This window comes from Tachysurus vachellii, chromosome 8 (assembly GCF_030014155.1).
Source record: "Tachysurus vachellii isolate PV-2020 chromosome 8, HZAU_Pvac_v1, whole genome shotgun sequence".
Taxonomy (NCBI): domain Eukaryota; kingdom Metazoa; phylum Chordata; class Actinopteri; order Siluriformes; family Bagridae; genus Tachysurus; species Tachysurus vachellii.
In genome coordinates this window covers 16,210,465-16,236,671 of record NC_083467.1, presented here as the reverse complement: position 1 = coordinate 16,236,671, position 26,207 = coordinate 16,210,465, and the positions used below count along the sequence as shown (strand labels likewise).

The 26,207-nt window shown below is 35.4% G+C and overlaps 5 protein-coding genes across 5 annotated transcripts; 1 reads left to right on the top strand and 4 right to left on the bottom strand.

Annotated features, from left to right (window-relative positions):
- Nucleotides 1-793: 793 nt before the first annotated feature.
- On the bottom strand, nucleotides 794-3,283 carry hoxd10a (homeobox D10a). Its single transcript, XM_060877341.1, has 2 exons — nucleotides 2,508-3,283; nucleotides 794-1,655 (listed from the first exon to the last, which is right to left on the bottom strand). The coding sequence occupies exons 1-2, from the start codon at nucleotides 3,220-3,222 to the stop codon at nucleotides 1,381-1,383; spliced, it is 990 nt and encodes a 329-aa protein (XP_060733324.1). The 5' UTR covers nucleotides 3,223-3,283; the 3' UTR covers nucleotides 794-1,380.
- Nucleotides 3,284-7,140: 3,857 nt separating this feature from the next.
- hoxd11a (homeobox D11a) lies at nucleotides 7,141-9,412 on the bottom strand. The gene is made up of 2 exons (XM_060877340.1): nucleotides 8,679-9,412; nucleotides 7,141-7,952 (listed from the first exon to the last, which is right to left on the bottom strand). Exons 1-2 carry the CDS (start codon nucleotides 9,286-9,288, stop codon nucleotides 7,723-7,725), a joined length of 840 nt encoding a protein of 279 aa, XP_060733323.1. The 5' UTR covers nucleotides 9,289-9,412; the 3' UTR covers nucleotides 7,141-7,722.
- Nucleotides 9,413-12,164: 2,752 nt separating this feature from the next.
- hoxd12a (homeobox D12a) lies at nucleotides 12,165-13,666 on the bottom strand. Its single transcript, XM_060877339.1, has 2 exons — nucleotides 13,116-13,666; nucleotides 12,165-12,812 (listed from the first exon to the last, which is right to left on the bottom strand). The coding sequence occupies exons 1-2, from the start codon at nucleotides 13,654-13,656 to the stop codon at nucleotides 12,574-12,576; spliced, it is 780 nt and encodes a 259-aa protein (XP_060733322.1). The 5' UTR covers nucleotides 13,657-13,666; the 3' UTR covers nucleotides 12,165-12,573.
- A 3,029-nt stretch (nucleotides 13,667-16,695) lies between these two features.
- Nucleotides 16,696-18,410, bottom strand: hoxd13a (homeobox D13a). Its single transcript, XM_060877337.1, has 2 exons — nucleotides 17,770-18,410; nucleotides 16,696-17,536 (listed from the first exon to the last, which is right to left on the bottom strand). Exons 1-2 carry the CDS (start codon nucleotides 18,347-18,349, stop codon nucleotides 17,286-17,288), a joined length of 831 nt encoding a protein of 276 aa, XP_060733320.1. The 5' UTR covers nucleotides 18,350-18,410; the 3' UTR covers nucleotides 16,696-17,285.
- A 4,424-nt stretch (nucleotides 18,411-22,834) lies between these two features.
- On the top strand, nucleotides 22,835-25,463 carry evx2 (even-skipped homeobox 2). Its single transcript, XM_060877336.1, has 3 exons — nucleotides 22,835-23,246; nucleotides 23,871-24,109; nucleotides 24,873-25,463. The coding sequence occupies exons 1-3, from the start codon at nucleotides 22,835-22,837 to the stop codon at nucleotides 25,461-25,463; spliced, it is 1,242 nt and encodes a 413-aa protein (XP_060733319.1).
- Nucleotides 25,464-26,207: the final 744 nt, after the last annotated feature.

Below are 26,207 nucleotides of genomic sequence, written 5' to 3'. Positions count from 1 at the left end.
GAATTCTTTTTTCTTATTTATAAATATATTAACAAGGCATACTTTGACTTTTACAATGGAGACATCTACCTAATAAAGAAGTTAAGCCAGTAAAAATAATAAACATCGAAACTTAATAGTTATTAATGAATTTGAATAACCATTTAAACATAATATGTAGACAAAGCTAAGCCACACACACACACACACACACACACACACACACACACACACACTCATACACACAAACACACACATAGACACACACACAAAGAGAGAGAGAGAGAGAGAGAGAGAGAGAGAGAGAGAGAGAGAGAGAGAGAGAGAGAGAGAGAGAGAGAGAGAGAGAGAGAGAGATAGGTATTGTTCAGTCTAAGTTTCCCTATTTTAAATTATTTTTATTTAATGCAAATTCTTATGCAATATTTACAAATTATTTATTTTCTGCAATAAAATACCAAAATATTCATTCCAATATTGATTTGACTTTATTTTGGGAGATACTATCAACATTTAAATATATATTGTGTTGTGCTTAACGTATTATTCTTATCCGCTTCAAGGCGTTCTAGTAATTTTGTTAATATAGGATTTTTTTTATATAACTGGGCAGTATTATGTATTACCGTAAACAAAAATCTACTCAACATGTAAACATTTTAACTGGAGTTGTTACAATATCAGAAATTGTACTTACTTAACAATTTACAGATAGAAGGACGACAAAGAAGACAATATATTCGTGCCATATTTTCATTTAATGGCTTGTTTGTATTTTGGTGGTTGTTTTATGGTCTTTGTTTGTTTTGAGGGTTTTTTAATGTGTTTTTATATATAGTTTATGAAACACTGTTTACACACAATCTGCTACTTCGACAAACAGTTTATTACACGATACATGCCACAAACATGCACTAGAAGTAAATATTTTAATATTACATATCACATTTACTATACAGAGCAATTTAAGATTTCACATAAATGTACACTTTTTTCGAAGATGATAGGGAGCTTACGCTGATTAAAAACGGCAACTGTGCTTTCAGGTCCAAAGTCATGTTTGCAAGGAATTTCAGTGTTGTCCTGTGCGACACTATATTGTATCCCATGAAAAACACACAACGTATTTGTGTTTCTGTCACGTATCATAATTTAAGACCACTTCATACCCTGTGAAACATAATGGCTATACACAATTCATACATTTTATAATAATACTTGAATACCATCAAGTAACTACAATAAAAAACTTATTTTGACGTGTAGCAACAATCACAGTATCTGAACGAGAAAAAAAACGTCCTATATTCTACAGCATCATGTTGTAGAATAACCCATTATGAATATATGTATTGAGAGGCAGACATGGAATTTGTTCAAGGCATGCACTGGTTTGCAGGTTCACGAAAAGGTGAGATTTGAATTAAGTTCCCGGATTCGGTTTTCTCTGCTCATCTTCTTAAGCTTCATCCTGCGGTTTTGAAACCAAATCTTCACTTGTCTGTCGGTGAGGTTTACGCTTTTACTGATCTCTAGACGGCGCTCTCGAGTCAGGTACATGTTGAATAAAAACTCCTTTTCTAATTCCAAGGTTTGGTGCTTTGTATATGGGCATCTTTTTTTTCTACCACTCTTCGCAGTTAACCAGTTGCTCGTCGGTGTATCCGTTTTGCATTCTGGAAAACAAACAGAGCAAATAAAAGAATAAATAAATAAAATGACTCAAAATGAATGGCCCTTTAATCACTGCAAATGTCTGAAAACTCTCCCAAATTATCAATAAATAAGAATTCAAAACTTTTAATTAATGCTAAAGAAATTTAGAAAGAATAAAAAAAATCACCCTATATTCTCTTTCAAGATATTCTCTTTCAAGATATCTTTCAGCTATTCGTTTGTATAACAAGTAGGACAATGACCTTAACATGAGAATAGTCTATAGCAAAGGTAGATTTTGGCCAAGGTTAGCCTACAAATAACACAAGCTATTAAATCTTAAGTGGTCATTTAACCATTTTAAACACACGTCAGTGGTTGTATTTAAAAAATAACCAAATTCAGCAAATATGAAAATTAAATTCCCAGTTTCATGTTGCCAATTAATTATAAAAGGTTGAAATGTAAATAATATAATAATTGAAATATCTTAATTTCTACACACACACACAAACACACACACACACACACACACATATATATATGTGTATATGTACACATATACACATATATATGTTTACAAAAAGCAAGTTATCCAAAAGAATCAAAAGAAAGAAAGAAAGAAAGAAAGAAAGAAAGAAAGAAAGAAAGAAAGAAAGAAAGAAAGAAACTTTAAAGGGTCCGCAACAAAAGGCAGGCTATTTAATGTTAGCGCGCGGCACCGTTTCCTGTAAAGTCTTTTACTGCAACCCGAGTAAGCCTCTCATTAAACATTACGACTTTCGGGGTTGTTTGTGTTTTATATTGGGTTTTATGATGGTGGAGCGTTCGTATTACAGCGCGACGCGATTAAATCTTTTTATTGTACCCACCTTTCGTTTCCTTGTGTGGCAATTCCGGGCTGGAGACAGGCGCCTCGGCAGTGTTACTCTTCTCCTCCTGAGAGCTCGCCGTGTTGTCCGGACTCGGGCTGCGCGTCTCCACCTCTTCAATCTCCGGCACCTTTTTTTCCGCCTCGACAAAGGACGCGGAGTGTGGCTTAGGAGTCAGCCGGTTCAGCTGCATCAAAGTGTTCGGAGTGCTAGTCTCGTGCCTATAGTCCTGGCTTTTAGCTGTAGTGTATGTTTGGCTCAGTCTGAAATAACCCGGGACCGGAATTTCTGGGCCGTCCACCGTACACGCCTCGGAGATCAGATTAGAGTACGCGGGCATCTCGGACGAACTGACCTTTGCTCTCTTGTCGGAATACATGCAGCAACTGCTCTCTTCTTTTATACTCTGGGAAAATGTGCAAGTGGGCATCTGGTTAGATGCTTGCTCTATTCGACAAGATCTGTTCGGATCTACCCAGTTATCAAGCTGAGGTATGTACGAGTGCACGTTCATGCCAATATTTTGGTGGTTTACTTCCCCCCGTTTGCCAAGAGACGGCAAGAGTCCACAGGTTTGCATTCCATAACTTCCCAATTCTGCACTGGATGGCATATACATGTTGCTGCTGGAATAGAAATTATCTGTTCTGCAGGCCCCAATTAAAGAATCTACCAAAAACGTATTAGCAGTGGGAGAACTATTGGGATAGGACATTTTGGAGAGATTTTAAAGAAGAGAGAGATGTCCTTTGTAAGCTGACATATCTAGCAAAACAATCCCGCGTAACCCGGAGGGTCTCTCTGCAACCACATGACTATCTCACCAATGAAATTTGAAAATGGCCTTGAGACGCAGGCTCTTCTCTGTCACGTGTGCGCACCGACACATGATTTGGAGATTCAGACGTGGTCAACAGCGACACCTAGAACACGGACTTGAAATTGATTTCAAGACGGACAAAGACGAAGGCTGTTATAAACAATTCTATATGCTCTTCATGTATAATAAATACAATAAAAAACGGACGGGTAGATATGTATATGTTTTGATTTGTACTGAATAAACAAATGTCTTTGCCCTGTAAACTGATCCAAGTGCAAGTTAAATACATTTGATTAGCTGGTATACTTTTTTTAAAACGCATGATGTTGTGCGGGTTCATTTGACAGAGAATGGATATAAGCTGCTTCCTTAACTATACTATTTTTAAACATTCACTTGCCCCATGAATAGGTTTTAAATTTGTATGTTACATTTTCGTGTATAATTTCATGGTATTTGGTTACCGTGCATATATGCGCTGGCTAATTTTACATATTCATTTGTAAAGTACACCTGCAACCGCCGATTCATATGTCCTTTTTCTGGATATCTTTTGTGGATTTTAGGCCTGGTTCAAATAATAGCTTTGTTTTCAAAATAAATCAGTTACTTATACTTTAGAGGACCTATATCACTACCACTTCAATCAACAACACCAACAACTATAACAGCAGCAGTTGCTAAAATTACATTATTTGGATGCAATAGGTGTGTATAATTTAAAACAAATTACATGCTTTTTTTTGTTTTAATTGATTTTAAAATGTTAAAATCATTACTTAATTAAGAATTATACATGATTAAACATTATTATTATTATTATTATTATTATTATTATTATTATTAAGAATACTACTACTACTACAAATACTACTACTACTGCTACTACTACTACTGCTACTACTACTACTACTACTACTACTACTACTACTAATAATAATAATAATAATAATAATAATAATAATAATAATAATAATAATACATAATATTATGTATTTTATAATGTAGTTTCAATAGAATGTGTAATTTTCTGAAACGTCTAAGTTGTACCAGTAATCATTGTATATTATGATAAATTAATCCTGAAAATTTTGTGCATAATAATTCTTTCCTCCCAGTCATCCGCTTATTTTGCATTAAGTGTTGCTTGTACATTAAAACCATTTTTCACAGCACATGAATGACAAATGCGCTAGTGTTATTTATGTAGCATTGTGTTGTGATGCATGTTCATGTTTAGCAGTTATTAGTTAACCATAATAAAATGCTTGAAATGGCACAGCGGTGGAGAGAAATATAACAGTTGCCCTATCCCATGTCCAGTGTTTTATTAAAAAAAAAAAAAGATAAATTTTGATGTATTTACTTTTCGTTTATATTATTGCATAATTATTGTATTAGTTTAAAGGTAAAAAATTGATAGATGTACATTAGGCCTACTTTTTTTTTTTTTTTTTTTACAATACATTTAACAATAACTAATGAATAGTGACCGTAGCTACATGCAGCACCAAAGTGAGAAACTAAGCAACAGGAAAACAATATACAAGTGTAACCTTTTATTCTACTTCTTACATGTTTTTTTTTTTTTTACTATAAATCAGTTGCCGTGTTTCTGTACAAAAATGCCGGGTTACCCAGTGATTTGACATTGCTGTTATTCTCAGTTATGATCTTTGTATTTTTTTAAAAAAAATAAAGAAAAACAGTTGTATATGCAACAGTGCCGTCAAATATATGCATATAATATATATATATATATGTGTGTGTGCGTGTGTGTATGTGTGATATGCTATTTTTTTATTTAGATGATTCTGAACCATGTACACAGACAAAATGAACAGTCTGTTAACTGTTAATTTCATCAAATAAACAATACATTTTCTAACCATTTAGAAGAAAAAATACTTGAAAACACACACACACACACACACACACACACACACACACACACACACTCACAATTCTATAGCAGCGATGGTATTTTATAAATGTTAACTTCCTAAAGTAAAATGCGTGTGATGATTGTTTTAGACACACCATAAAAATTACTTTTCCCTTAATAAACTCAGAAATACTGTGATCCTACTTTAAAAAGCAGCTTGTACGGAATGTCAGAATCTTCAGATACAAACGACGTTCTTCCAAGATCACAGTCATTGTTACAAACTGAACACTTGAAATACGCAGTGTCTTCTACAAAACTGTTCTAAGTGTGCCCCCACGTGGCCACTGAGTATACTAACGTCAAAAGAGAGTAAGAGAGAATTAAATTGCATTTTTAGAAATTTGTTAAAAATAAGAACCCCATATATCTATATAACAGCCGTGCAATTGTCTAATCATTTTAGTAAAATATCTACAAATATTTGCATGTGTACCCACTGTAAGAACTACTGTTATATATTTTTTTAATATCACGCCTTTAACAGTCTATTTAGAACTCCATATAGAAATAACAAATAGAACTACAACTTGACATATTGTAATGGTAAATTGTCCTTTCTTTTAAAAACATCAAGCCTTACAAATAAATAAATATAATAATCTCATACTTAATTTGAATTACAAAAATGAATAAATGAATGAATGAATGAATGAATGAATGAATGTTTAGGCGTAATTACTTAAATAAAAATGTTGTCGTTCTTGACAAAATTCTAACATTTTTATCTGGCCTATTGTTTTTGTAAAGCATACACTTTCGACGCGAGCCTTTGTTGTTGTAACAGGCTGAGACTACATGAAAGGGATTTTATTTGGTTTAGGTCTTAAAAAAAACGTTTTTTTAATGAATAATAGCATGCGTATTCTTTTTGTGTAGTTAACATTATTTTTGTCAGAAAACCAAAACCGTTAGTGATGATATTTCAGCACACGTGTGTATAAAATATAAGGTCTAAATAGGCATTTCTGTTATCGAGGTATTCTAATAAAAAAATTATTTCAGATACAGTGACATATATTTATTTATTTATTATTTATTTATTTTAGATTTATGTTTTTAACAGGGAACTGAACCCTTGTTTTGATTAGACAGTGTAGAAGGCTGAAGAAAGCAGGTCTTGAATGGAAGGAAGCGTCGTGCTTCGCGGCCATGTTGGCTCATGCTGCAGTATTTTATTTCTTGGAGGGCGTTTCTCATAGAAAACAACGGAAAAAGCGCCTATATTTTACAAACGGGTTAAGGGTGGCGACCTTGACATTACGGAAGTTCAAAACCGATTTTCATATTTGTATCTACTTTTCCACACTGACCCATAAGATAGTAGGTTAACAGGAACCCTTTGTTGTTAATATTAAAATCTTACCTTGACAAATGTCACTAACGCAGCGATGATGCGTTGTTTTAAAACTTACCAATTTTCCCAAACTTATCAAGTTTTCATTTGCGTTACTAATTCATTTGAATGAGAATGTCTAAATCTGTGCAAATTTATAGGACTTATGAACATCCACATGCCTGTCTAAAAAAGAAAACCCGTGCAATGTGCAGGGTTTAGGGCCAACTTCGCATTTGGACTGGCCAGAGGGTACAATAGCCCCCAATTTAGACCTTTACAGCTAGACTTTATTGAACTGTCTAGACGCGGTTCAAGGTTTGGTAAACACCCTTAGTGTAAAAGAACAAAAACTCGAGGCATCTGCCTTAGTTAGGCCTATAGCTTTTCACGGGTTTCATCGTGATGATTTTGTTTCTGCACCCACTCTTAATGCGTTGACAAACTACACTATTATACCATTAAAAGGATCGAAGTGTAAATATGTTTATTTAATGAATATGTTTAGTAATTTGCATGCACAGTTCTGCTTTCAATGTTTTAAAAAGAAATCTATTTAATAAAAATATAACGTCAAGCACATTCTCTCACACAAAATACAAGCTATTACTTAAAAGAAGTTCAGAAAGTTCTGAAATACTCATATTTATTTACTACACCAATACACGTCATGCTACCGAAACAAATGCATACACAATTCTACACTAACGGAAACACGCATTGATTATTGTAATCAAACTTTGTTTTGCTTACTGCAATCGTTACGTTGCCTTGTACCATTAAAATTGTAATAAATAAAAAAAAAGATACAATACGATTACGTTTCTGTAGCAACCACAATTAAACAACAAAACAAGAAAAAGATTGTCGATCGTTCGGTACCATTTCTTTTTTGAACGTTTGCTTGGTATGGATATAATTTTTATTTACAGAGGTAAGAGTTCATTGTTGTAATAGGCTACCAACATTTTTGCATAGTTAAAGGTATACATCATACCTAACAATTCAGCTTGCGTATCTGTTTCGGTTGAATGCATATTGTCCCACTAACATACATAATCATGACTCGGTGAAAGCCATGAACATGGTCTGCTAAAATAGACTAATCATTTCAGAATAAAGGATTTCCAGTGAAGTACTGGAGACGATCTCGATTGAGTTTTTTTTCTTTCATCCTTCTGTTCTGGAACCAGATCTTTACTTGACGGTCTGTAAGGTTTAGCATTCTTGACAACTGGAGGCGCTTCTCTTTATTTATGTACACGTTGAAAAAGAATTCTCGTTCAAGTTCTCGGATCTGATATTTTGAATACGGGCACCTCTTTTTTCTGGACTTTGTGCCTAGGAACAGAAACATATAGTTAACAATGCAATGTTACACAAACACGTAACTGGCTAACATTAAATACATTAAGATGTGAAAACGGACGTTTTCTGCAATAACTTCAAAAGACTAAATAAACATTATGTTCATATACAGATATACGATTAGAAAATGCCTTAATCGTGAATATAACAACAGATGGTCAGCACATACACAACAAAGTAACGACTGAAAACAAATACACCAATGTAAACACATTCGTATTGCACAGACACCAACATGTACCAACAAAAAGGCATGTCAACAAACTAAATTTTGGTGGTTGTTGTTGTTGTTGTTATTTCTACGAACAACACGCAATCGTTCTGTTAAAATGTGTCGGTTAAGACCAGTATTATATTAAACATAAAAGGCTTAGTCTTCTAAACTCATGAAACATGGGAAATAGACATGGTACTAGTTGCAGCTCTAACTGCAGTTCTCAAGCTCGATATAGTATATGACTAGTAACTGTGGTCATTTATATATGTATATAAGTTTGTAATAATTTTAAAAATACACAAATCGCCATTTTCAGCGTCATATGCTCCCAGAACTGATTTACTATCATAAAAAATGTTTTACAACTGCAAAGCAAGTCGTATTGGGTATTTAAAAACCTTTGCATGCTTATAAAGCTGCACATAAAACCGAACGACAAAGTGGTCTAGCAGCTTTAAGAATTGTTTAATGTTTGAACCTACTTGAGCCGTTGTTCTTCCCCTCTTGTTCGCATGCTGATAGTGAAGATTCTTCCTCTGTGGTTTCAGTGTCTCTTTTCGTCTGATCCGCGCTATCTGAGGACACTTTATTATATGCGGCATCTCCGGGGACAGTAAGCTCAGTCTTTTGTCTGGAGGACTCGGGGTTGGTCTTTCCCCCGTTAACAGTTTCGAAAAACTGGTCAAAGCCTTGAGGAAGTACTCCGTTTCGGCCGACGTTAGTGAAAAAATTGCACGCGGAGTTCGTGCCGCCGTGATGACTGTATACAGACTCGTTTTTGAATATCATTTCCGCCCTGCTTGATGACTGGAGCAGATCCCGGTGCATTATCTCGTCCGTTGAATAGTAGGAAGCGTAATTTCCCCTGTAATGCCATTTGCTCGGGTGATCCAGTCCATAGTCCCTGAAAGTCACTTCTCGAACAGGTTGGACTTGAGCTATATTAGAAGAGTATGGAAAATTAACTTGGCACGACGTGGACTGCGGTATAAACGAAGACACAGTTGAGAAATCTGGCGCCGACACATAGTACGTGCAGTTCGGTAAATACATATTGGACGCGCAGTTACCGCGATCATCGTAGTCCGTCATATCTCGGTTTGGCGTTAGAGAGCACGAACAGGCAACTCGACTGTGTCAAACTTTGTACATCTATTGCACCATAGGCGTGTGGACAGGAGACGTGAGGGAGAAAAAAATCGGAAACGTAGGCTGACGTGCAATTCATCTTGATCGATTCTTGAGGTAATTGTGTCATGTGATCCGGTAAAGAAATTACCATATATCAATATCAGTCATTAGAAACTGTCTCGGGCAGCTCATAGGCAAAAGCAAACTGCAAATTATTGGTTGCCTGCATCTTCTGAAACTCCCCATGTGCATAAACAAGGCTTTATTCAGATAAACAATCACTGAAGTGTTAGGTTACCAAAGACACATTGTTCCAGGAATAAGCATTACATATTACAACAAATAAAGTCAGTTTTGTAAACATTTTAAAATACTGTGTCTGCATTACTCAAAAACATGGCTCAGTTTCGTGAACTTTTAAGAATGTCTTTTTTTCTTTTCCCAGGTGCCCACGCCATACACTTGATGAACGCCTGAGATATTTAAAAAATAAAGCTAGAATTTTTTTTATCTTTCCATTGGAGATTTACTTAACATAGACACTTACAACTGATGTTTTGTTCCTTTTTCACCAATTACAGAAGAATATGCGTACTGTCCTTCGTCTCTTTTTTCGCATCGGGCACTGGATTTAACAGCAGTTCACAATAGATTATTATTGTAACACCTCGGCTTATGAGAACAGTTTAAAGGAAACTCTTGTACGTTTTAAGACAAAAACAGACTCTAGCCGTTTAATGCAAACCATTATTAAGTGTATATTGTCTTACAGATTATGATGGAATAAAGAAGTAAGTTTTATTCACAGGCAAAACGTACGATTATTCCTAAACCCAATTTATAAAAATGACTGATAAGTGTGTAGGCTACTACTTCCCCTACACCACTACTGTTGTTACTACAACTATTAGTACTGATACTAATGATAAGAATAGGAGTAGTAACAGAGGTAATATAATTACTGTATCTAGGTTGCACTTACTTTAGTGTTTTAGTAGTAAATCCAAGCTCTGTTGAATTATATTTTTCGAACGTTTGCATCGTAACATTTAAGAAACAGAAAAATGTCCTGAAACAGGAGATACGCTGGATTCACACTGCCAAGTCCAAAACAACTCTTCTGGCTTTGAACGTTTGTAAACTGAAAGGCATCCTACAATCTACAATAACCGTCAGGACTTAAATCATTTTATTGCTCAGACAAAAGGATGAGCCCTGCTTTTACTGTCTTAAGTTGTGTGAAAGAATGTGTTGACTATACTGGAGCCAAGAAAAATGATATATTATTAGAATATTATTTCTTAGAATCGTTAATGTCGGTAAAACTTACAAAATGTTTAAAATGTTTTATTACAAAAGTTTTTAAATAGTGCAACGTATTTAATCGTACAGTTAGCTTAGTTAGTATTTCGTTTATTGAATTTATGTCAAACTGTTTAAAAGCCTAAACCGTGTAACTTTCGTCCTCATTATTACTTGTAGTTTTCAAGCTAGGCAAATCACGTGCTTAACAATATAAAATATATTACGTAAAGATCCACAAAAACCTTTGGGGTGGAAAAGCTATGGAAACTACGGCTAGCTACTTTAAAAAAGATTTACAAAAAAATTAAGAACATTCAGTACAAGTCAGTATATCAGCATATAGGTGGACAGAACAATGTTGATAAAAATTATACAAAAAGAAAAAACTTTAAAGTATATACAGCACAGTACGCATATATGAGATAATTTTTACTGTATGTAAAATATTTTCACCAAATTAATCAAAAAGTAATAAGTAAACTAAATTAATAATAAAAACACATCACAATGACACCAGTTTCACAGCACAAAGCTTTCCTAAAATTTAATCTGCTTAGTTTTTTTAACGCACTGCTTACTAATACAGCTGCTACTCCCTCCTCCTGCACCTCATTCTCCTCCTTCCCTCCGCCTTTTCCTAGTCCTACTACTAAAATAATAATAATAATAATAATAATAATAATAATAATAATAATAATAATAATAACATTACTTATAATTGTTCTGATTAATTAGGGTTTTAAATAACTACCTAAAGTATTTTTATTAAATAATGTATGTATTTGTGTGTTTATGGTGAAGGCTAACTTGACCTTAACTTTGTTATGGCGTCTTCGTCTCTGATACTTTAGATACGTTATATCGCTCCCATTTATTAAAGACTAATTTAATAAATTATATTCCACTTTGATCTTTAAAGGCTTTTACGCTATCTAGGATCAATTGAGTTATGTATAGTCGCTTAGATATATGAATATAGTTATATAGGTATATAGTTTTTGATATTTCCTAAAAGTAAAAATTTCTTATCCTACGGCGATGAGATTAATTAACAAATACCGAAATACGTACATCCACAGTATATTACAGAGTGATATTACAAATATAACAGTCATCACTTCCGGCCAATCAAAGTAATCGACAATAATACTAATATACTAGGCCACTAAAGTCTATGCATTGGACAGTCACGCACCAATGTGATCTAAGCAACAGAGTAGATTGGTTTAGATTAATTTATAACAAAACAATGTAAATTATTAATTGTGTAGTCCTATGTGATTCTAAAGAGGCGTATTACATTTTCAATAACAAAAGTAAAGCTACGTATGTTACCAACCAGACTTGGAATTCATCTGACTGTTTACAAACTGACGTTCTTGCCACAGTTCAAGGCTTTTTATTATAAAACAGATACGCACAGACACACACACACACACAAACACACACACACACACACACACACACACACACACACACACACACACACACACACACACACACACACACACACACATATTTTGGTGAGTGTACAATGCAACAATTCAATGAGACAGCTGACGTTAAAATTTAAACAAGTAGAGTCTTTGGATAAATCAAGAACATAGACATAAAGTATTAGTAGACATTACAAGTAATGTTGCATTTTATTTTTCTTTACAAGAGTGGCGTTCTGTAAAATCTATTGACGTAATCGTAATGATTTATCCAAAAAAGTGTTATTATCATAGGGACTAACTTTACATTTGTTCTCGTGATCAGTTAGACCAGTATCTGCCGTAAATAAATATTTATAAATTCTGTCGATCTCTTCATATCTTTACATTTCATGATAAACACGGTGAATTCTACTTTGTAAATCACTCGGCAAGTCATTGCCAAGGTAAGGAGCAAAATGTACCATGTGGTCACCGAAATAAGAGGAACACTGATTTTTTTTTTTCAGTGCACAAATAAAGCGTGCTCACGCATTAATAAGCGTTTCTTTTTCATTCTCCGGTTTTGAAACCAGATTTTTACTTGTTGATCACTCAAGTCCAATCTGTCAGACAGCTCTTTCCGTTTCTGTCGGTTTATGAATTCGTTGATCATAAATTCATTCTCAAGTTCAGCCAGCTGTGGCTTCGTGTAAGGTTTCCTCTTTTTCCTGGCTCTCACATGTGAAGGACACCAAGGGAATCCTACAAAGAAAAGAAACCATTATTACTTTTCACCTATTATAAACTATTGTTACCTATATTATTTTACCTATATTGCAAACTGTTCACTGAATTCTAAACATGTTGTAGTAGTTTTATAGAACGTATTCCTCTCTGAAAAAGATGTCAGATGCAATCACCTGGACAAAAATGACTAAATACATGCTCAGTTTAAATGAAAAAGTCTACTGAACAATCATCTTGGTGCATCTTATACTATACATGTAAAATAACAGTTTGACATAAACAGACTCTGTCACCCAACAGTTAAAAGTAGTTTCGTACCGTCCGTTAATGCTGCACTGGTGTTCTGAGAACTCGATGTGTGGTGTGCATGGACAGTAGAGTGTGCAAGCTGTTCAGTGCCATCGATTATCGCATGGCTGTTGGAATTCACCCCAGGCTGTGCCACCGTGTTTTGCAACCGTTTGTCCATGTCTGAAAGGTCACATTTGCTAAAGCTGGCAGTTGCTGTTATTCCATGTTCACCAGTAAACGCTGTCAAATGTTTGTCCGGCAACTCTGCTTTAGGGTTTGTATCTTGGACGTAGTATTTACAGGAGTCTCCTTTGCTATGACCATTCACAGCCACTGAGTTAGTAATAAACGGCTGAGAATAGCCACTAAATGCGAAGCTCTGTGGCGGGTTTGTGCACGTACTTGGGGAAGTCCACGGGAATGAACACACCTCTCTCCTGCCGTAGAGCTGCGCGAGTCCGGACGGATGGGCGCCATTGGGCCAGTTAGAGAAAGGCAACGAGTCCGCATTTGGATAATTCAACACAGGACTAACATAGCCAGAGCTAAGAAAATTGTGGTCACACATTTCTGAGAAGCTCACCCACGCAATTCTTACAAGCGATTTTATTTTACCCCTAAAAGAATAAAAGTCAGTAATTGTTGATTTGTTAATGCACAGTCACGTGATATGCAAACCAACGACGCCGGTCCCCGCCCTGGCCCCAGCTCACTACACAGCATAATACATAGGCTAAGTATTTTTTATGGAAAGCCTTTAAATAAGCAATTGACGGTCGTTTCTTGTCTATATAGTGTTGTTTAACAAAACTAAATTGTGCCTTTTAAAATACAATTTCTTAAAATAATGTTTGAAGAAAAAGTTATAATTGCAACGCATTATATGTCAGCATCATTAAGAGCCATATTGCCTGCTACTGACAATATAGTAAAACGTATAAGTTGGCGTTCTTTTTTAGCAATCTTTTATTACATCTTTAGCATTAGCTTAGCTATTACCAATTAACCCGCCCCGCCCAATTTAAGAATAGGATTTCTTTCTTTAAAAAAACAAACAAAAATAATAAAACCCAGCAATTTAAATAACAAACTTAGAATGATCACAATACATATATTTTCAATATAATTTTGTAACATGTTTCATTATAATTATATGCCTTTATTTCACTTTTAAGTATTTAGTTCCATCTTATGTGTGAGCTACCACAAATGCAAACATATTTACTAGGTAGAAGCTAAATAAAATTACCTTTACGTTTTTTCTATAACTTCTTTTTCTTGAGTATTCTTTTAAGACTCTATAATGTTGAAAAAGATGCTTAAGCTGATATTCCTATATTCGATTATTTTCCTCGAGTTTTTTTCTCGCAGTTTTTAAAAAGACGTAACATATCTTTATCTTATTATCTACAGATATTTTAGCAAATGTATCTTTTTCCACAGACATATGAGAACAGTGTAGTTCATTAGCCTTATTCGGTGTGTTTTGAAAACAAAAGCTAAGTCAACTGAAAAAATAAGGCCTGTGAGAAGGACATGTTTGATTTTCTTCTTTCAAACTTTCATGCTGCCTTTGGTTGATCTTTTTTCGGTTAGTCAAGTTAAGAATTCTGTGTACTTTTGTGTAAAGTGTTCTGTAAAAAAGGGATAGTTTAATATTTATCAACAGCTTTTCTCTCAAATTATTATTACATTATCTCAGGATGTTGTCGAGGTGAACGTTTTGTTAAACGTTTTGTATTGAGTCTGAGATCGAAATTAAACAATTTTTCAATATAAGAATTATTTACAAATAATAAGAAAATAATGGCCCTCATAAGGTAACCGAATTTCCCGAAATTGTTCAAATGATGAATATTTGGTATTATAAGGCAGTGTCCGATATAATAGACTGCTTAATGCTGACTCATTAATATTAAAAGTATTAGGAACAGGCAAAAGTATTTAGGCCAATTTCATGACAAAACCTTAATCAAGAAATAATAAATTCGAGCATTATTTGATTTTTACTTAAAAACTGTATAACCAATAGCCGTAAAACTGAGCATCTATTATGTCTAATGTTTAGAATGAGAAATTTCAATAGATTTTTTGCCTTACCTCGAGTAACTTTTTCCAAACGTTACAAATTATTGCCAAGAAAGAGCAGACTGAATGAATCGTAAACGCGCCGGAAAGCGAAGAGACGGTTCAGCCTCCCACCCTTTACGAGTCTTGCAATTACATAAAACGCATTAAAACAAGACTCCTTTCGTTTGCTCGACATTCTGAGTCATATTTATTTAATGGGTAAAAGACAAATTAACTTCAAATTCAGAAACTCATGTCAAGGTCAAAGTCCAGGCAAATATTTAGCAAAAACAAGTCCAAGTGCATTTAATCGTATGGTTGTTTTTTCAGCTGCAGTTCGAATTATTTGTTTGTATTATTTATGTGATAATGCAGTTGTACATAATGGGAAATAGTTTGCTTTTGATGATCGTGATCGACATAGATAATGAAAATCACTGTGATATTTTGTCATAGTTTAGACCGCCATTTTTAGGCGTTTTTGAATTCACATACGGTCATTCAGCCTTCATCCCCGCCATTCTTGTTTGTAAGTGGAAATGTCTCTCACTTCCTTAGCACAACACTCATATTATTATATATGGCACATATTATTGAATAATGTTTGAATGGCATTTTCGTTGAACTTCTACTGCAATTACACAACTTTGCCAGTAGATGGAAACAAACCTCCATAAACTGAGACGGTTTCGGTAGTTTTGGCACTCAGACATTTCAGTCAAGGTCGCCACTAAGAATGCATGTCAAGGTCAACGGTAAATTCACGACTCACTATGTAAATTATAAAAAAAAAAAAAAAAAAAAAAAAAAGAAGAATTTTATGCACCTTTGCGTAAATTGTAATTTTACTGCAACTTTTAAAGTGCATGTCCCAAACGTCTCCATACGTATGGGAAGTTAACGCGTTTTAGCAATATGTACATTTATTTACAAACCATTCTCTACATGATTACCATTTTTTGTAAACATACACAGACAGTCGTCTATACCAATTTTGGATCCCAGTGTGGCAACAGTGTCGTGTGTTTGCCATTTTTCCTGTTAAAGTCCATCGCAACCTTGCGACAGCTTTCCGATTCTGAAAAAAAAGGATATAAACTAATTATGCAAAAAACTGAAGAAATTTCGTAGCAGTTAATAAATTAATACTTTTTCTGATACTTTCTGTAGACGAAGGACCATTCTAATCAGTTGGGTATGTTTTTATAAATAACAAACACAGGTTTTCCCTAGTGTGTAGAACACCAAACAATAGCACTCAATGACAACAGGCAAGTAAGTTGACATTATTTATACTGGGAATACAGTACACAGTGATATGTGTATCACAGCTAAAGACCTGGTGGCTCTACTTTTTCCCGACTCCAAACACACTCAGTTTAGTGCATGGTCTCGTCGTTAAACTGCACATAATTTAGTTATGGTATAATCAAAGAAGAGAAAAATTATTTTGTACAACGAGTTTTCACTACCAAATGCACCAAATGCCAGCGAAAACAACAAATACAAAAAAAAAAGTCTGCAATGAATTTCCAAATTACTTGAAATGTTATTTTATTGTTTTGTTTTCACAAATGAACACAAATCACGAAGGTTTGCATATGTGGTTGAATCTTGAACGTGTATTTCATGCTACTGCAATGCCAAGCTTTCCTTCTTTAATAAATAATAGTCTGTTTTCTTAGAGCATGTGTATACTTTCCTCATAACGTGTATAATAAATAACATTCCGTTTCTTTATAACAAGTGCATAGGATCATGTTTATATCGCAACAGAATCACAATCATTCACAAATGATGCAATGTCATTTTATTGGATAAACAATTTTCACCGTTGACATCTATATAATCAAAACCTAAATGTATATGACAAAATCGAAATGGCCAAACCATAGAATAAACTCATATCCTAGTGTATATGTCTTCAGTAGACTTAACCTTTCTTATCTATATGAAAAAGCTGTGGTATTTGCAGAATATTATTAATTATTCAGTGAGATATAAAAGCAGTTAAAATGGATACATCGATTTAAATTACAGCGCATTAGGTCTCATTTGTATCAATAAGACGCATCAGAGCATTAAGAACATTTAATTGCGTATATAAGTAGTTTATGTAGTAATTCATTAAAAAGATTCAAAGTCTTTAGATATTTTGGAAATTATTTTCTTGTCTTTGACACGGCGATTCTGAAACCATATAGTAACTTGTCTCTCTGACAAGTTAGTGGAAGAGGCTATCCGTCGTCGCCTCTCTTTAGTAATAAACTTTGTAATGGTGTATTCATGCTCGAGTTCCTTCAGCTGCAGTTTCGTATATGGAACCCGTTTCTTCCTCCCGCGACGAAGAAAAGGGCCGGTATCAGGCGCAGGGTCTTCTGCAAATATATACTAAAATAAAAGAACAGCCAACTACTAATTACATAAACATAACTTTGTGTAATGCTGATTATATATATATATATATATATATATAATCAGAAAGCAAAAGCAAAAAGCAAGACCATTTTAGTCAGAAAATCCGAAATTTCCAGTTTTTCCAGTGTTTATAACATATATTATAAACCCTGTTGGACGTGGCTTAAAATGTGGCCTACAGTACATGTTTTACCTGTTATTGACGATTTCCAGATACATGGGCTGGCCGTTTGCTCTTTCGAACAATAAATTTGTTTGCTCCAACAGTTCCAGGGCTCGTACTCCTCCATTGCCAAAGGACTGTCATGTATGTGATTTGTCCTGGCGCGTGGAACTACAGGGACATCAATATATCCAGGGACCCTATAGGGTCCTGCATAGCCCTGATAAACTCCAATGTCCCGAATCCTGGTCGGACCCTCACCGCGGTGTAGTGCAGCTCTACTGAAATCCACCACATCTTGTTTATCAGCCAAGTGTCCATATAGTTTCCCATTAACATTGTGGTGGTTCACGACTCGCTGTTGAAACACTGCGCTTGGGGAGGTTTTGCAACTGTAGAAACTGTTGGCGAAGTGGCACCCAAAAGTAACTTGCGAGTTGGTACAAGACGCTGCGTTGGGAAAGGATACGTGAGAAGATAAAGGCTCGGGGCTCAGAGAGTTCGGTGTATCCGACAACAAGTAAGACGACGATCGACTTGAATGCGCTCCAAACGCAGAAGTGTAAAAACTTCTGTTGACTTTCTCCCCGCCTAGCTCCTGCCGCTCCATATTTATATGACAAGCAACACAATTAATTTGGCAGTAATCACAACCATCATCCTGTCTAAAATCAGTCCAGTCAAGTAAGGCAAAGCATTAAAAAAATCAATTGACAGCAGGGCTTATATAAGGGTATATTTTCCTGACTAATTACAGGATGCTGACTCCTGAAATATGATTGGCTAGTACTACCCACGTGATATGCAAACAACTAGGTTAACCCTGGAAAATATGTTACTAAGGGATTAAGACGTTCAGAAAACCAGAAACCACGTTCAAGTTTGAGCATTTGTTAGTGATCTACTAATTTTGTACATTTAATTAAACAAATTCATTTGACAAATGCCTCATTCAATTTGTGACTAGGCCTATTCTTTTCTATAAAATGTAAATGGATTTATGCTTTAAAATCCGTCTACATTTACATAACAATTCATATGCTTAATGATTTTTATAAGTTTAGTAATAAGATACGACGTGGTTCTGATAAGTAGTATAATGTATTGCAAAGTAAAAATCACTCATCTGAATATTTTAGCTTTTAAAATATTATAGATTCCAGTAATATACCTAAACCACGTGTAAAGTCTTTTACAATGTTGTACATGTTTTTCACAGTCCTCTTTGTAAGGTAAGTTTAAAGTAAGTTTTAAGTAATAAATAAGCAGCCCTAGACTCTAGCGACCCAACACCATTTTAAAAATGAGTTGGTGTATTCTTGTTATATGGCATGTTATCCTATATAGTTTTGGCTATTTGCAGACTAATGTAGATAACTAGACTAAATGTCTTTCACACTGCATTTATTTGTTTGTGTCTGCTGACTGTTTGTTTGTAGTTGGAGTTGACAGTGCATCTTCGATGTGGTATATAGATGCAAAATGAATTTGTACATCTCCGAAGATTTTAACAAGAAATTCAAATATGGATAATGGGAGATATCTAAAAATTGCATTCTTCTGACAGAAATAATGTTTGTAAATTGAATTATGTGCTTATATGGACATTAATTGGGTCAGTAAAGATATTTGAAAGTTCACAGGTTTAGATAGATAGATAGATAGATAGATAGATAGATAGATAGATAGATAGATAGATAGATAGATAGATAGATAGATAGATTAAGATACATTTTTTCATTAATATGAAGGTTAGTCTTCAGACCATTGTTACTCAAATACAACAGATATGCAGCAGTTTACTTTTGTCAGTAGATGGCGATATAAGTCCACATTGTGGGCATTCATTGCTCGCCTTATAACCAAGCTTACCCTCATAAAGCACGATTTGAGAAGTAGCCTGATAATCTAAATCAAGTTTCACAGAGATATGAATTTTCCATTACAGTCTACTAGAATGAGGACCGGTCAGCTTATGCAAGAAGACTTGTACATTGAAACTAACTTCACCTGTAGTTTTTAAAGACCTATCAACGACGATATACATTTAATTAGTTTCTATATTTATGTATATGACGAATTTTAAGAACGTATTGTAAGTATATTTTAACTATTTTAATGGGTAGGTGGCTACAATCATTACTACTTCAATTATCCACACAATTAAACACACACACACACACACACACACACACACACACACACACACACACACACACACACACACACACACACACACACACACACACACACATTAAAGAGGAACTTCTTATAGCTCAATGTCTATACAGATATAGATACAGAAGTTATAGAATAGATATAGATTGCTAGGCTTGGACTGAAGCACACTAATTTCCACTGTTATATTTACCAAAAGATGCGAATTTCATTTATGAGTTATGTATTTTTCAATTTCACCGAAGTCTCATTTTTCTTTAAACATGTTCTAAAAAATAACAGTCTTTTTTTTTTTAAAGGGGCATGCAGAGCCAGCCCTGTTGATCCCCTTCCATAAAGTTAGTATGGATCATCTACTCGTTGGGGCGAAAGGTGGCGGTAGGGAACCATTAACGTTTCGTGGGCAAGCGTTTATTTTCAGGTTGGCTTGAATAAAAAAATGTTTTTGTGTATAGCCTACAAAACTATGTAAAGGGGTTGTTTACAATTGTAAACACAAAATATGTCTTGTTAAAAACATATACATGGGACTTATGACCTTATTTTCACATTTTTCAGCGATCGACTAAAAAGGTAATTTTTTTTAAACTAGACGTTAATGCACAGTGCTTATTCAGCCTATTAAAGGTACAGTTATTTAATTGTAATTTGCTTTTTACACAGAGTTCTCTTGTCTGTAGTTTGCTATTATTGCACTGACATACAAGTTAAAAAAAAAACAGGAGGACACAACAACAGCAAATTCAAGGTGTGTTTCTTTATTGATTGTTTTTGTAATTAGTAATAACATTTAATCCGGTGGGAAATTTGCAGAGGAAAAAAGATCCCATTTTATTAGATATATCAATTAATGTAATATTATTATTTCACATAAAACATATTAACACTGTAGCGTGGGCTAAAGATACCACCACACCTACACCTAGTGCTTGGTTCTTATGCGGCATATGAACCACAAGTCGCTTACACTGTTAGCATGTGTGTTATTTTACTACCTAGCCTTTTATCAAAACATTTATTGGAATTCTAACATTATTCTTTGTGATAGGCAGGTACTGCTGTTATGCGTGATCCAAATAAATGCAGTTCTAAGTAGCCACCATATAAATGTCCAAAAATAGCGTGCCTCTGTGGTAATTAGTATTAATTAGATTAATTTAGTTACATACTCTATATAATATTTTCTTAGAAAACGGAGTTCGTCGATTTAAATGGCCCTCAAAAGTTGAAACTTAGAGGAATATTTGCTGATTGCATCTGAAATTCCAGTAGTTTGTGAGCATTTGTTTAATTTTTGATACATGTTGAATAATTAACAATTTCATAACACGTCGGTTATAGCCATTTTTACCTATTGCTCTAAAGTCAGCTCCTGCTGCTTTGGGAAGAAGCTGCTGGGGGCGCCAAAGAACAGGGTAGCGCTTCTAGGGAAGCAATGTCTCCAACCAAAGTGAAGCACGTAGTTCCATCACTTAACCTTACCTTCACAAGCCGTCTACTCACTCCACTCATTCCACTCCACATTTCATCCGGAGTTCGCACTAGCTTCATCTTTTTTCTTATCTTTTTAACAACAAGATATACTAAATAAAAATATGGAAGCTATATACATAGACCAGTAGAAAGAATTTCAGAGATTATTAGAGCAATTATTTTGTAACCCACAGGTGCAGACAAACTATCCCTTGTTACCAAATATAAGCTTTATTCCCTGTTCCAACAAAGAATAATTACGACACTCTGTTAAACATTTTGTGATTTATTAAGGGAAACGTGTGTGGGTGTTGAAACTGAAATTGTTTTTTCTAAAAAAGAAAAAAGAAAAATATTACACTGCTGCTTTTAATTTTTCTATAAAGAATTTATTATTGATTCTTTTAAAGATCTCCAAGCAGTCAATGGGCGTAATGAAGAAATAATAATGTAGACTCTGCTGGTAAACGTATGTCAAATATTTATATGTAATAAAAATACGAAGAAAATGAATGTTCTTTATATCATAAATAACTTCGATTCTTAACCATTTAATAGCAATGAAACATTGCCTTGGACCTTACAACTGGTCTGGTATTTCTTCTTTAAACACAAATTTATATGCATTAAAAATATTAAAGCTGCAAAATTATATGCTTCTAACCATGATCATTTTCAATGTGGATTCAATACCTGACAGTATCTTAAACACGACTATTTTTCTTTTCTTTTTTTTATTTCTTTAAACGCCGATACCCTGGAGTAAAGATCTTCAACACCTTTCAGTCCAAAACATCTGAGTGAAATAATCTACTCCAAAAAAAAAAAAAAGAAGGAAAGAAGAATCAGAAGGGAGGCAGAGAGGGGGAGCGAGAGTCTAAGCAGAAGGGAGGAACAATAGAGAATCAAAGTATAATGATATTCCTAAATGAAGAGGGAAATGTTGCCGCACTCATTTTATTAATCAGACTGTCAATTTCACCCCAGAGGCCAAACCCAGGAGCCATCTAAAGCAGACGCAGATCAGCGACGGGACAGCAGCTCCTCTCCTCACTTCTCCACTCTCCCTCCACCTGGATATGAGACTTTGAGCGAGCTCAGCCCGACTACATCATTCCACTGACAGTCCCGCTCCTATTTATTTGCTTATAAACCTGTTACAATAAATGATCATTCGAGAAGCGTCACGCGCACCTTTAACGACGAAACCGCGTACCACTTTTTTGATGAATGACATTTCGGACCGGATAGGATGCACTGGTCATTTTGAACAGTCATTCGCACTGGCATTCGTCTGTGTTTTTTTTCTTTCTTCAGTCTTGCGCATAAATGTGTTATATTATTTAGTACCAGTAGCAGAGCTGACGGCGGATTAGCTACGCCACAAATTCATCGGAGTACCAGCGGCGCCGGGACTTGGGCTTTTTTTCTGCGCTACTTCGTGATGGAGAGGATAAGAAAAGAGATGATTCTGATGGAAAGAGGGCTGCACAGTCCCGTGTCAGGCAAGAGACACCCGAACCTCTCTGAGTCAAACGGAAACGCCGTGCTCGAGGCCCTCGAAAATTCTCAGCATGCGGGGCGACTGAGCCCGAGAATCACTTCCGCTTCGCTACACGCTAGCCTGAACGACGTACCCAGCAAAGGCAAATTTGAAATAGACAGCTTATTCGGAAACCACCACGCCAGCGACAACAGTTCTTCGGCGGAAATCTCGTCCTCGGAAAACAGGAAGAAATCAAGTCTGTATCCTGAAGTTTCTACAGACTCCGAAATGAATAGCGATGTGGAAGTGGGATGCCCATCACATCGCTCCCCAAGCAGTGTCAGCCAACACAAGGAAAACAATAATAAAGGTAATGCACAAAGGACCTTTATTCCGTTTAAATACTGGATGCTGAGATTTTATCATTACGAAATTATAGTTATTATATTTTCTGTCCCAATAGTACGGGAAGTGTATTGGCTAAGTGTACAAAAACAATACTGAAATAGAGCGTTGAAAATTGATTTGCTAATTGCCTAAATTCATATATAAATTCATATATTATTATTATTATTATTATTATTATTATTGTTATTATTATTATTATTATTATTGATATTTCATGCTGACATTAACCTGTTACTAATATAAAACCTTCAAAAAAAAATTTGGTGCATTTTTTATTCAAATAATACACATTTAGGAACAACAAAAATAATGCTTTATATATCTATTGATTTACTTTTCGTAAATAGACGCAGTGGGTCCATTACTTATATTTGATTTAGAGATAAATAGCCAGAGGAAAAATCACACTTTAAAGGTTAAAGTTATATGAGTATCTAAATGCTCATATGTAATTTAATACATACAATGTTTATAATGTTTATAATTGTGACAATAATGTATCCAAAATCCATGTTAACATTTGTCCTTAATCATTTGTCTACAATCATTTCTTGTCTTGTCTACAATCATTTCTTGTGCTCATTAGGTTTCTCAGATAGCAACTCGGGGACCTCGAGCTCTAGTTCGTCTATCTCCAATCATAACGGAAACTCCATCGGCAGCTCGACCAACTCAAATGCAGACCAAGTGCGACGATACCGGACTGCTTTTACCAGGGAACAAATCGGGAGACTGGAAAAAGAATTTTACAGGGAAAACTACGTTTCAAGGCCCAGGAGATGTGAGCTAGCTGCAGCGTTAAACCTACCTGAAACAACGATAAAGGTAATATTTCCTTTAAATGATTCAAATAAAAAATAGAAGTCAAATACATCATATATATATATATATATATATATATATATATATATATATATATATATATATATATATATATATATATATATATATACACCTGTGAGAATTTCACACTCACAGGACACATATAGGACACTCACAGGACACATGTTTATTAATTTTAAAAATAGTTTTAAACGTAAACGTGGTTAATGTTCCTAAAAAAATCGTTAGATCTAAAATTAAATTACATGAAAAACAGATATAATCGGCCATTTATGGATTAAGTTGAGAACCAGGTATAATGTGTACGAAGCAGTTAAAGTAAATGAATGTTTTAGATTTTTTAAATTCCGTTTAATTTACGCTACACTGTATTAGGTCCTTTTCGTGCGTTTTTGATGTTACCAATGTTGTTTTTTGTGCAATAGTTAATCATTGATTTGTAAATACATTAAACATATGCTACCTACGCTTTCATGCCATATTTTTCCCTAGCAAATTATAATGATGAAATTTCCCTAAATATTCTCTCTCTCTCTCTCTCTCTCTCTCTCTCTCTCTCTCTCTCTCTCTCTCTCTCAATCTCTCCTCCTCCTCCTTCTTCTTCTCTTCTTCTTCTTCGTTCAGTTTCTCAGTAAATTTACAAGCAAAATGGGAAAACAAACACAAAATAAATCGGATTTAAAAACATTAGGATCAGTTTATACGCAGACTTATTGTTTGTGTGCGTGTGTGTATGTTTATGTAGGTGTGGTTCCAGAACCGGCGAATGAAGGACAAGAGGCAGCGCCTAGCCATGTCCTGGCCACATCCGGCCGATCCCAGTTTCTACACTTATATGATGACGCACGCAGCCGCCACCGGAAGTCTGCCGTACCCGTTCCATTCTCACATGCCCCTGCACTACTACCCGCACGTGGGAGTCACGGCCGCGGCCGCTGCTGCTGCGGCCTCGGGGGCCGCATCATCACCATTCGCCACCTCCATCAGGCCCCTTGACACCTTCCGAGCGCTCTCCCATCCGTATTCGCGTCCAGAGCTGCTCTGCAGCTTTCGCCATCCCGGACTGTACCAGTCGCCGGCGGGCCTCAACAGTTCGGCTGCAGCAGCGGCTGCAGCGGCTGCGGCGGCGGTGAGCGCACCATCGGCAAGTGCTTGCTCGTGTCTCAGCTGCCACAGCGGCGGCGCGCTCAGTTCTCGCAGCGCAGGCTCGGACTTCACATGCACGGCGAGCGCGCCCAGGTCCGAAAGCGGATTTCTACCCTATTCGGCTGCTGTACTAAGCAAAACAGCCGTGCCCTCGCCAGATCAGAGAGAGGAAAGCGCCCTAAATAGATAACTTTACATTTGAACATGTAGCGAAAGCTACTTTTGATTTTAATCAACATCGTGTTGTTAGCGCACTCAAATTACTAAGGACATTTTCCCAAGCCATTCCAAGCAGAATTCATTAACAAAGATTATAAAATATAAACAAATATTAAAACGATAACATCCGGAACTAGCGTCACAAGCATTAAAAAAAGATTCGGTATCCCGAAAACTATATGGCTAAATAAACAGCAGATGTATGATCCAGTGTCTGTTTTTTTATATACATATTTATTTATAGATTTTCCACCACTTTTCGTTTTCAGATATTAGGTCAAGGCACACCACTTTCGTGCTGTAAAGAGAAAAATACGGTGCATGTGTAACTTTTAGTGTCTGCTGAGGTACCAGGATGAGGATGATGACGATGCCGTTCAGGGACTCCCTTAATTCGATGGAACTATAGGCGCTGAGACTCTACACTGCTTCCACAGTGTCAATTCTGCTGTTAATAATGTGCAGATTATGACGAAAATTGCCAATCATGCACCTTGATGGAGCTCCTTTGAAAGCGAAAATGTAAGGAAGTTCCCTGTTCTGAGACCCGATGTCACATCATAACAACCCGCAGTGGGAAGTCATTAGACGAGGCAGATAAAGGACCTTGTGCTTCACACATTGTTATTGGTGCATATACAGTAACAAACGTGGCATTCGTTATCTGAAGAAATTTAAGGAAGAAAAAACTCCCCTTCCGCTGAGTCCTATTTCC